Source organism: Branchiostoma floridae, chromosome 1, assembly GCF_000003815.2.
Source record: "Branchiostoma floridae strain S238N-H82 chromosome 1, Bfl_VNyyK, whole genome shotgun sequence".
NCBI classification, from domain to species: domain Eukaryota; kingdom Metazoa; phylum Chordata; class Leptocardii; order Amphioxiformes; family Branchiostomatidae; genus Branchiostoma; species Branchiostoma floridae.
In genome coordinates this window covers 6,148,933-6,161,749 of record NC_049979.1, presented here as the reverse complement: position 1 = coordinate 6,161,749, position 12,817 = coordinate 6,148,933, and the positions used below count along the sequence as shown (strand labels likewise).

At 42.4% G+C, this 12,817-nt stretch overlaps 2 protein-coding genes across 3 annotated transcripts in view; one reads left to right on the top strand and one right to left on the bottom strand.

Moving 5' to 3' along the window:
• Positions 1–1,123: 1,123 nt before the first annotated feature.
• Positions 1,124–5,014, top strand: LOC118411379 (protein cornichon homolog 4-like; the record flags this gene model as incomplete). Of its 2 annotated transcripts, none has more annotated exon segments than XM_035813637.1 (4): positions 1,124–1,192; positions 1,925–2,037; positions 2,460–2,600; positions 4,305–5,014. In XM_035813637.1, coding segments are annotated over 4 exon segments (408 nt in total), but the record flags the coding sequence as incomplete, so codon positions are not given.
• A 504-nt stretch (positions 5,015–5,518) lies between these two features.
• The window catches only part of LOC118411372 (WD repeat-containing protein 26-like), a gene marked incomplete in the record, with an annotated part of 19,809 nt that continues 12,510 nt past the window's right edge, over positions 5,519–12,817 (bottom strand). Inside the window, 5 exon segments of the mRNA XM_035813624.1 lie at positions 5,519–7,976; positions 8,374–8,454; positions 9,745–9,915; positions 10,986–11,115; positions 11,551–11,629. Of these exon segments, the coding sequence (XP_035669517.1) occupies positions 7,945–7,976; positions 8,374–8,454; positions 9,745–9,915; positions 10,986–11,115; positions 11,551–11,629 (493 nt within the window).

Here is a 12,817-nt window from a genome sequence, read left to right as displayed (position 1 = left end):
CTGAATATGCCTTTCCACTTTCCGGTTTGTTTTGATGTTTGAAACACGGGTCCAAACTGCCCCCCTCCCCACCGAACTCGCAAGTTTCCGCAGTAGACTTTTTGCCAACACATCTGTGCCAGGTTGGCAGATACCACCGAGACAGTTTACAAACCATCGTATGATTTGTGGTGTTACTGCTAATAAGACTTTTCGATTTTTAGAATTATAAAGAGAAGTAAGTGCAGAGTAGTCGAGCTTTGGGGTTAGCAGTTCCTAGTACATGTTGTTCGGTAATTTGACAACATAAAAATTATGTATCGCCTGAGGCGTAACGGACCGCTAAGAGTACAGTAGAGTAGGGTAGACATCTTCGGTTTGACCAAGGGGCTTTTACTCCATGGAACCGCGCCTCATCAACCGCTCTAAGTTTTCACCAACTGCTCCTACTCTACAGATCACTGGACAGTCCACACAGAACCAGCATGACAGTAATCTCCAAGCAGATTGCTCCGGTGGCATTAAAACAGTAACATAAGCTGGGGAAGGAATTAGCCGGCAAGGGAGGATTATTGGTGGCCAATAACTCCTCTGCCGGCTAAACTCTTTCCCATTTGCCACAGCAAGATCTGCTTGGAGATTAGCATGACAGTAAGCTGACGAAAAGTCAAACAAGAGTCCAAGAGGAGCAGTTCCAACTGAAGTGTTTACTCTACTCCACTCTTATGCAGGAAAAGGGAGTTTGCTATGGAAGGGATTTTCAAAATGTGGCGAAACTCCCTTACATGCCAAATTCCCTTCCTCAGTGAGAGAACCTAGCCAACGTTGAAAATCGCGAAACAACACCCCTCCCCCCAAAAAGGCCCATTGAACTAGCATCCCCCCCAAAAGGCCCAGTTAGGAGACTGCCACGGAGGCGAATATCCCTCTATGTATTACCCAAAAATCAATGAGGCAATTGCACAAATTAAGTTGCTACGCTACATTTGTTTGCTGCTGTGTGATCCCTTGACGCTCTATAGGAACCAAGACATCACCATCTTTTTGTATTCTAAACAAATAGATTAATGCTTGCTGTGTAAGTAGATGTTGTCCCATTGGTAGGATAGTTCACAACTGTGATCTACCTTAACTGTGCTAACAGATCATCACCCTGTCTGATCTAGAATGTGACTATCTTAACGCCACACAATGCTGTTCCAAGCTAAACAAGGTGGGTTCTAATACTGCATCATCATTATCTTTCATTTTTACAGTACAGTGGGGTTCAGGCTGGAATAGAAGAGCTATTGATTTACTTGTAATTGTTGACAATGACTAGAAAATAACAAATATGTACTTGAATGTACATGTACCACTATCAGGAAAAACTCAAGGTATATGACACAATAGTTATAACACTGTTATTGTTTTTTTTTTACTGACACTTTGTTTACAGCACAGGTTAAACCTCCTTGCTCTGTACTTCACTGAAGTGTAGCCTCCATAGCAGGCTTTCGGGGGCTCATGATACACTTTTGCTGGCCATTTCTATTTGTACTCGGTCGCTGATTGCTGGCGTTTTCTGATAGCCACCCTCCTAAGTCTGTGTTCTGTTGTTATAGTGGATCCTGCCAGAGTTGATAGCCCACTGTAGCATGTGTCTTGTGTGAGTGTGTCTTGTGTGTGTGTTTTGTGTGAGTGTGTCTTGTGTGAGTATCTTGTGTGAGTGTGTCTTGTGTGTGTGTCTTGTGTGAGTGTGTCTTGTGTGAGTGTGTCTTGTGTATCTTGTGTGAGTGTGTCTTGTGTGTGTCTTGTGTGAGTGTGTCTTGTGTGAGTGTGTCTTGTGTATCTTGTGTGAGTGTGTCTTATGTGAGTGTGTGTCTTGTGTGAGTGTGTCTTGTGTGAGTGTGTGTCTTGTGCGAGTGTAGTCATGTCTGACTGAGAGTGTTTTCTGTTGTTACAGTGGATCCTGCCAGAGTTGATAGCCCACTGCTGCCTGACACTGTTAATGCTGGTGTCGTTACACTGGGTCCTGTTTCTCCTCAATGCACCACTGGCAGCATGGCACATATACAGGTGGGCAACAGACAGAGGAAGGGGGGAGTGTCATAGGTGCCCACTGGGGCTAAAATAATGGATGCTGTGTTGATGTAGCTAGTAGTTGAATGATGTAGATGAACTGAGAAAATTCCAACACATACATGTACTACAGCCTTGGGTAGGGTTGAATGACCAGTCACACAGGTCACATGACCTAATAATGATCACATGACACCAGGTTTGGTCATTCCATCCTGACAAAGGTACTTTCATGCACTCAGCACTGCAGACTTGAATTTTGAATATCTAATCAACCTTTAAGCATTACATTTTGACCTATGGCTAAATTATAGTTAAATTTCACATGTCAGTTGAAATGAAATGCTTATATGAATGTTACAATGCTTTTTCTGTCGTAAGAATTATAATTATGAGAGTGTTTGTTTTCTTGTTGATAGGTTCTCCCAGATCCCCAGCGGTAACACAGGAGTGTACGACCCGACAGAGATCCACAACAGGGGCCAGCTGAAGACATACATGAAGGAGTCCATGGCCAAACTGGGTTTCCACCTGCTCTGCTTCTTCCTGTACCTGTACAGGTGAGTTTGGTTCCTTCTTCCGTCCTTTGGTGCCTTCTTCCCTTACAGGTGAGTTCTGGGAAGGATCTGTTGTAGACATTCTTGTATCATGTTCATGAGGAGTACATTTCATTTTATAACTTTTAGTTGGTGTTTTTTTTCTCTCCACTGAGGATTACCACGTCTCTCTTGTGTGACTAATGTTCAACAAAATTGTTTCAACTAATGATGTAAAAAGACTGAAAACCTCACTCTCTCCTACTGTGCAATACGACCACCACCAAGGGCATGGTCACATAGGTCGTTCGATCGTCATGGGATTGCTAACTTCGAGCATTTTGGAGGACAAAAGTGTACGTCTCCTGCAAAGTTCAACTAGCTTGGTACACAAAATGCTGTTTTGGTAGTCTCTACCAGACTCCGGATCGCTGGAAAAATCGTAGAAATGGAACAAATAGAGGAGTAAGCCGGCCAGAGGAATATACCCGGCTAGGCAACAGCACGCGATCGTCGCGAGCTGTTCCCTAGCCGGCTATATTCCTCTCCATCTGTTCCCTTCCTCCGATTCTCCAGCGATCCGGAGTCTGGTAGAGACTACTGTTTTGGATCCATGTTGGTGCTGGTTCTGTCACGGCCTGCTTGAAAATCCTATGGCATTAAATGATTAAAATCGTACGATGATGGTGTTCAGCAAAACCAAGACTTTGATGATGTTGGTTAAGGAATGCACTTTCGTTGTGTTTCTGTCATACTAATGTGGGAGCTCTGTTCTGGTGTATGTTGCTAACTCGTTTCCCACCTCTGTGTTTTTTCCAGTATGATTTATGCATTGATAGTTGTCAGCACCTGATGATGAAGAAAACCCTGCACAGGAGACCACACTCTGTACTGTAGATATGTTAGGGGAGGCCAGATCTGTTCAACCTAGCCATGTTATATGCAGCAAGCACTGCTTGTATTTTTTAGTTTTTCAGTTGTACAGAAATAGGGCTGTGTTCATAAAACCGCTGCTATGCTGATAGCTTTTTTTAGTCTTCAATTTTTGTGTAGTATGTACTACATACTACACAAAAATATGGCTAAACACTACTGTTGAGGAAATTTAGTATGTAGACTTGCAAAATTTCCTCAACAGTAGTGTTTATGAAATAACATATCAAAACTGTTGTAGAAACCACCAGCAAAATTACAAGAATTCAGTACCTTTCAATGATTATAGATATTAGTATGTCAAATTGTAATGTTTCATCAAAAGGTAATGTCCATACACATGTACATCTTCATTAATTTATGCTGGCATTTACTCTTTTTCTGTATTTGTAGCTTTTAGTGTCACCATACTTGTTGCAATTTTTTTACATCATTGGCTGTTGTTAGGGATCACTAGTATTAATTTCCAGCTGTGTGTGTAATGATTGTTCGTAAGGGCAGAAGTGCATTACTGAAGTCAAAGGCAGGCCAGGAACAGTGAGCATTATTTTCAAACATGTCAACATTATGTAATGCTGTATATTCTACTGTAACAATGTACATGAACTGTGGAAACTTGGTATTGTTTGACACCACGAAGGAAGACATGGGGATTATTAGATGTGTACACATACGACTTGGGAAAGGTGTACAACTCTACTTATCACTAATATATGGCAATACTGGTTATACTGTATAACAGACCTGCAACCACGGGAGGTGTTCTCAGTCCCGGTGTCCCCTCCTGTCTTGCAGGTTCTGGCTCTCTGTCCCAGAGTCCCATCGGTTCTTGACCTTTGATGACCTGATGGTGGCTACAGGGTCATTCAAAGAACTTTGAGGCCAGTTGTTCTATTTCCTACAAATTCAAATACTACTACTAGTTGCACTAATTGTTTGTGACTTTATATGTGTTAGCTACAAGTCTTGCACTTGGCTTTGCCTTCTACAAAGCAATATTGACCACTTGACAAAGCAGCAGCATTCATCACTCAAATACCAGGTGGTCCTAAAATTGTCAATGGTACAGCGATGGCCACTGTGGAAGTTACTTTAGAAAATATCCTGCTATGTAATTCATGTTTGCAGCAATGGTGAAGCATGTTTGGAGGAAACATTACAACCAAAAACAGGACAGTTGGTAAAGTTACAACCCTTCAAACATTTGCTAAAATGTAAATTGAGTTAGTTAGTAGATTCCAGAAACATCTATATGGCTTTAGTTGTGCTTTTATGTCTCAATCCACAAGGCTACTGTAAACAACAGAATTGTCACATTCCTGTAAATCCTTCTTAAGTAGGAATGCTAGTTGCATTTTAAGATGTATGGTAGTTGTGTTCTAATCATGTCAAAAACATTTGTTGTAGTGAATAGGTTCCCCTTGAGCCCAAGGCATGACAATTGTTAGCGTTAACATTTGAAGTCATAAGTTTTTACAAATATATTTTGTACTTCCAATTAAAAACTGTCCGTCACTTCTTTCATTTTCATTTTAGACCTTATTGCAGCTCCTAGCACATTTCCAGAATTAGGTTTATTTTCTATTGAAATTTTATCACATCTGTGGAAGATGTGATAAAAGAAGGATCGATGCGTTGCCAAAGATGTCAACCTGGTGATTAGACCAAGATTTGATAAGTGGCTGCCCCTGTGGCTCTCCTCAAACACTGGACCTCCAAATTTATGTCCAACCCAAGATGACATCCCTAACTCAAGTTAGGCATGGTATATATGTGTTAGAACCAATCTCACTGAAAAATATCTACATGTGTACATATTACTTCTTCGAACTTTTAACAACTAAACTGCCTTATTGAATTCAAATTTCCAAAAGAACTACAAGTGGTCAATGTGTTTTAGTTGAATTTCTAGACATGTATTTTACAAAGGAAGGACGTCCTTTTTAATCGATGTATTTGCCTAAAAGATATAAGAAACGGCAGAGACAAGGAAACAACAGAGCCAGGTGTGTAGATACCATACAGGTAATATTTCATTCTTTACATACACCTCGTCTGGACAAGAACATCTGGATCGTTACAAAAGCGGGTCCTCCCCATGCAAACGGCCCGGTGCTTGCTCGTGTTCTGTCGTGGGCGTGCTGAAACGGCACAGGAAGCGAGAGCAGCCCTGGGGTTGGTTGGTTACACCCCTTTCCACTGAGCATGCAACCTCTGCGTAAGGTGCACTCTCACTGCACTTGCGTCAAGCTTGCAGCACTGCGGGGTTCGTTCGATGCGTCAATGTTTTGTTATTTTCTCAGATTTTTTATAATTTACATATTGCGTAATACGTAAAAGCATGACTTAGAAGAGGACAAAGTACACAGAAAGTAAGAAAATTTGTTCATCTCTGAAATTCCTTGAGTATCTTTCGAACACTGCAGTGACACAAGCGTGATGCAAGCTAGTGTAGTGAGAATGCACCTTAAGCAACCATGACAAGTTGTTCAATGAATTTCATAGATAAAGATCTAATTTTTGTGTCTATTCTTATCTTTTTGATAAAACTTTTACACCTTGCATCCAATTCAAATAATGAAGTCAAGGGTTTGAAAAATCCAACTTTGGTCGCTGTACGATTGATGTCTGGTGGAAAGGGGTCCTTCCTTCAAATGTGCACCGCTGATTGTTTTATTGCTGACGTGTGTAGAGTCGTCGTGTGTTCTCGCCACAACAGCGCCCCTCAGTCCGCACCACAGGCCATCCGTCCGGGTCCAACAACTAAAAATCATTGCTATTCGTGGAAGCATATTTCCCTTCCCTGGGTGATTTGTGTGACATGGATGATCAGTACAGCAGTGCTGAGGAAGCGTGAAAAATACGGGTGAAAGGAAATGTTGTGCACAGCCTGGAGGATTATGCTCAGCAAATCAGCAGCTTATAAAGCCAACAGAAATCTGCAGTATCAGTAGTTTCCCTGATCTAAAGGTGAGGATGCAACAATATCTGCTGGTGTTGATTGTATTCAGCTCAGCTGTAACCCATCCAGGCCTGTTGTTGTACATATAAAAAACTTGTGCATAATTTAAAAACTGAGGTTGCCGTGTTACTTGTAGCTACTGCAGCGAGGACTGTCCATTCATTCTCCTATGCAGATCTGCAGAGACCTCCTATGCGTCTCTCTAGAGACGTCCAGTGGTGCCAGCAAACCGCCTCTTGTCTGTACTCTGTTATCTCAACTGTCACCATCAGTTCCTGTCCGCCCTGCTTATAAATATTAATAAATGAGCTTACCCTTATATATGTCAGATACCTTTTGAAAACTGAAAGGCCTATTCTCTGATTGGCTGACAGCTGGTTTGGAGGGGACGTCCACAGGAACTAAGAGTGGCGGTTGAGAAAGCAGGGTACATCCAGGCAGGCGGTTTTGCTGTTGGATGTCCCTGCATAGGAGGATGACTTGTCTGAATCTTCCCCAATCCACAACTTGTTGCAAGTTAAAAAAAAAAGTTGCTTGAGTTGGTTATTCATTCTGTAGGATAGCTAATGGGCTGAATAAAGTATCCAAGTGAAGGGCTCGAAATACCACCTGCATATGCAGACCTGTTAGTGCAGGTAAAATTGGAGCTGTGCAGGTATTTGTGATGTCTACCTGCACTGGTCTATGTACTGGGTTTTATACCTAAATGTCCTATAATGTAGCTGTACATGGATTGTTATTATTTACATTGACTGTTACCATCTATAAAGTATAAAAGAAAAAAAAATAGCAATGGTTCCTGAACAGTTTTAGTATGATCCCTACTTCCTAAATTCAGAGTGGTGCAGGTAAAATTTGTCTGGTGCAGGTAATTTTCAATGTTAATGTTTCACCAGTGCAGGTATGCAGAAAAAGTATTTCGAGCCCTGATAAAGTATTCCAGTGTAGTATTCCTCTGACAGAGGCTAAAAATTGCCCCAACAGGCCTGGGGAGTCACAGCTGGATAGTGTGTGCTATTGTCTGTAAGCATGAGCAGCATAAAACAATGTGGCATCACTGTCGGCATGTCAGATGCTGGGGACCGATTCAATTATACATTATAAATGTACACATACAAGTCGAATGCGCTGCCAACTTTGCTCTCTAGTGCTAGGCTAGAATTATAGTAATTTAAGTCCATTGGAAAAATTCACCCTACTCTCATTTTCACAATCAATCCTACAACAACCATCAACCACAACTCTCTCTGTCTCCATTTGTACCAACTTCTGGACATGCAGAAAAGCGCCATTAAAAAAAAACTCCAAACTCGGACTAGGAGTCTGAAGCCTCGCTCATCGAGTAAACTATGTCAAATACAAAATGAATATCTGATAATAAACAATATCTAAATAATGTGATTAAGAAGCGTGGAACATTGAAGAAAAATATTCTATGGAACTACACATAATGAGGCAACAAGGGTGGAGCGGCTAGACTTCGTCGTCCGTGTCTGTCGAGTCGTCTGCAAAAAACACAACAAGAAAACATGGTTCAGATGGAGGTTTCCTTTAAAAAGTGCCCAAATATGCAAAAAAGGATCATAGCATCATCCCAAATACAGTACACACATCTTATAAGGCTGTATTGCAACTACAATGGAGTCTACACCTTATCTAACCGCTGTAACTGCCTTCAGATTCTTGTTGTGAATTTTTCAGTTTAAAAGTACACTAACATAACCAACCTTAAGCCAAGAGGTGTGTACAGTATTGGGGAATATGCAGTGTTGATACAAACCCAAACGAAATGACAGCTCAGAAAATGGGGTAACAAAAGAAACACATCAGGTCTTAACACTAAGCACGCCTTTCCTTCCCGACAGCGCGGGAAAGAAAACCTGTATCGCTGGCAGCACCTACCCGATTCTGCCGAAGGTTTGTCTTTTTCCAAGACTCTGACTGTGCCTTCCAGAGGAGACAGGCAGGGCAGATCGTCTGATTCTACCGGCAAAACATAAACCCAGACTTTACAACTCATGCAACTGCTTGATACAACCCATACACTAACATGGGAGGGGTGGGACATGGGCAGGGCAGGGCAGATCATCTAACTCTACAGGCAAAACATAAACCCAGACTTTACAACTCATGCAACTGCTTGATACAACCCATACAGTAACATGGGAGGGGTGGGACATGGGCAGGGCAGGGCAGATCATCAGATTCTAACTCTACAGGCAAAACATAAACCCAGACTTTACAACTCATGCAACTGCTTGATACAACCCATACACTAACATGGGAGGGGTGGGACATGGGCAGGACAGGGCAGATCATCTAACTCTACAGGCAAAACATAAACCCAGACTTTACAACTCTTGCAACTGCTTGATACAACCCATACACTAACAGGGGAGGGGTGTTACATGGTCATCTGACTCTACCGGCAAAACATAAACCCAAACTTAACAACTCATGCAGCTATCTCTGCTATACACTAGCAGGAGAGGGGAGAAGGGGGGGGGGGGGTATACACCAGTGGAGGAGGGAGGGGCGGGCTAAACACCAGTGGGGGTGGGACTTATACCAGGATGGAAGAAATTCGTGGAGTAATTTTTCCCATACAGGGAGGGGTGTTCACTTGGGGTCCTGAAATCGGGGAGAGGGGAGGTGTCTTTTCAATGTGACAATGACTGTAGGAAAGTTTCCCTGATCATGCCATACAGACAGACATTTATGGGTACAATAACCACTGTGAGTAGGGAGTGGACTGGAAGGGTTGGGAGAGTACAGTCTGGTGATTTGAGTGGCCAAGGAAGGGTTCTGGAGGGAAAACACATTGATTTTAAGGGATAAAGCTGGGTGTAGGGCCGATTTTCCAAAAGCTCTATCTAATACTTCAAATCTTAAAATAAAATGCACACCGTATAAATTCTTATCACCTCTAATTCCAGCACACATATTTTTGGAAGTTTTTGCCATAACTAAGAGAGTAAAGAATAAGCAAAAGAAATTTCAAGTATCCAAAAAAACAATAATTCTGAATAAATGTTATAAAAAAGTAAGCACATCAGTTAGAACTTCAACAATCAGAAATTGGGAGTTGCCTCCATGAAAAGTGGCCTGATGATTTGAGCTTCTCACGATAACACTAGCCTGGTATCCAGCCGTATCATAGCTCCCAAGTCTCTTCTGTCCTCTACGCAAATACGGGACAGAAGAAACTCGGGAGCTATAATATGGCTGGATACCAGGCTACGAAAACACAAGGATCAAAAGAAACGAACGAACCGTCATCGGCGGCCGCGGGTCCCCATAGCCTGACGGTGCCGTCATCTGACGCGGAGGCCAGCAGCCCGGGGATCTGCGGGTTCCACGTGACGCAGTTCACGGTCCGCGTGTGTCCGGCCAGCACCGCGATGGGCAGCTCCCGCTTCAGGTGCCACACGTACACTTTATTGTCTGCACAGCAACACAAGGTCATCCGCAATTATATAACAGGTTATGGCAGGGTTGTAGCCAGCACCCGTCCTTCCGTCCTTTGACTCATTTGATGGAATTTGGCAGCTGGGGACAGAACTTTTTTTTGCCCAGTCTGTCCTCTGTGAGCAAAATTGAACCCTCAAAATGCAGGAAATAGTGTTTCAGAGGGTCTAGATTTAAAAAATTTTCCTTGGGAGTATGCCCCTGGACCCCCCTAGGAATTCTGGGCCAAAGCCATTCAAAGTCAAGGGGACGGAAAATGATTTCGGGCTGGCTACAACCCTGGGTTATGGCCACACCAATTTTAAAAGGAACGAACGAACCATCATTGGCGGACGTGGGTCCCCAGAGACTTTGTTGTCTGCACAGCAACACAAGGTCATTGACAATCATATTTCACGTTATAGCAACTATTGAACATAAAGATATATATTGAAGTCACAGCTACATTTTGAAGGTCGATTTTTGAAGGTCACAGCTAAACTCTGAAGGTCTCTTTCGTTTTGGCAAAATGATTCCAGAGAAAGCCTTTTAGCAATTAAAGTCACAACAAAAGTAATGATTAATGCAAATCAGACCAGACACACCGATGAAACCAAATCACTGCTATTAAATAGGCATTAAGCGTGTCTGCCTGTTGCTTTAATAGCTCCAGGAGTTCCATGCTGGAACAGCAACGTAAGAGGAAAAGACCTCGATAAGAATTGCTTGCTTCCTGTCTACTCCTCTTTAACCTGCTGACTTATATATTCTGGCAACTAAATAGCCCTCTAATCCGCATTTATTGAGCTATACTGAAATTTGCTTCTCATTACCTACATTTTGACCTCTGACCTCCTGTTGAATGTTATTCACTTTCAAGCTTCCATAGTATTTCATTTTGCATTTCTCAAATACCATTATGTATATACCGTCTTATGTAAATTTGTCTTGTACAGTTATGTTATTTGTCGACCTATGCAATCAGCTGTGCTGCCTATAGGTCTGTGTAATGTATCGTCGCATTTTGAATAAACAATAATCCTCTTTAAAAAAAAACAGCGGCGTACCTTCGCTCCCGCTGGCCACGAAGTCCTGGTTGACCCCGCCGAAGCAGGAGTGGATGGTGTAGAAGCCCTGCGTGACGCCCTGGTACTTCCTCACCAGAACCTTGTCTTGTAGGTCCCACAGGTGGACGCCCTGTAACCACGGTAACACATCACACGTAACCATGGAAACACAACACAAACAACCATGGTAACACATCACAAATAACCATGGTAACAAATCACACGTAACCATGGTAACACATCACACGTAACCATGGTAACAAATCACACGTAACCATGGTAACAAATCACACACAGGCTGCGACGTTGTACAAATAAATAATTCTGATTCTGATTCACATAACCATGGTAACACACTTGTTGAAACCATGGTAACACCCATCAAAACCATGGTAACACATATGTAGTAACAGTGGTAATGCATGCCGTAATCATGGCAACACACCTGTCATAACCATAGTAACACAGCTGTTGTAACCATGTTAAAACAGCTGTCACAACCACAATAACACATCTGTCCTAACAATGGTAAAACATTCATTGTGATCACGTGGGATCCCCTCACCTGAGTAGCTACGTTCAGAAGTGCTAACCGCCCCGAGTCATCGACACTGAAGGACATGATGGGGTGGTCCTCCACTATTCTGTAAACAACAGAACACACAGGCAGCAGGATGGTCAGTACAGCATCTACACGGGACACAATCTTCTGCAGTTACAGCTGTCACGCCAACAGTTTCTACTCAACTGCAAAATACCTGGCTTGAGTTTGCCATCGACCACGTGTGAAAATGAAAGTACGACGTATCTAAGGAGATGTGCATCCTTACTTATTGTCCACTATCCACGGGTCTTGAGCCATGGGATCTCTGTGTGTGAAAATACCACAGCTTCAGACGCTCGTGGGGGAAAAAGGCAACCAGCTAAAAATGTCAGACGTTTCTTCTGCAACTTGTCTTCTTTTTTTGTTTCTAAACAGCTTGACCAAATTACCAAGTCACTTTCAGTTTGGAAAGATACAGCAACCCAGTGTACAAAATACTTTTCTGAGCCAGGTTGCTCAGTGTGCAACCTGGGCCAAAAACTAGGTTGCACAATTGAATTTCAAGTTGCACCACCTACAATTCACTAATTTCTGAAAAAAGGTACAATACATACATGTTTGGCTGATATGAAACGGAGCTGCCTCGGTCCATTTATTTCTTCCAAGTAAATTGACAACAAAATCGAGTTCTGAGGCTCAAAATCTTAGTTGCACCCTGTGCAACCAGAGTTTAGAAGTAAGTTGCACCAAGCAAAAAGTGGTTGCAATGTGCAAGTTGGTATTTTGCACGCTGGCAGGCTATCAAAATATTAAATCCCCATGCTATAGAGATGATAATTTCAAGATCTTTTCCCGTATCTTTCCAAATTTTTTAGTGACCATTGTTACAACGACCTACCTTTTCTTGATTTAGCAATTATCGCGGGTCCATGTAACCTTTTACAGTTCAACTACTCTATACCCAGAACTCATTGCTAGTTTGTTAACTCACTCGGAATACAGAAAAGCCAGTGTTTAATATGCGTAATGAACTTCTTCAGGTTGGCAATTATTCATATAGTACGGTTCTTTAGGAACAACCAGGGAGTCCTTATTTCCGACGTTTGGATGTCTATCAGACACCATCATCAGGGTAGAATGACTGGAAGCTACTTCTTGCTGCTACTTATAGACCAGGCCGTTCCCCGTCATTCTACCCTGATTTTGAAGACCTGAAAGAATAATAAACGCTGGATGTAACCACTCCTTGTTCGCACTCATGGCCCCCTAATATACGAGTGGGCGTGCC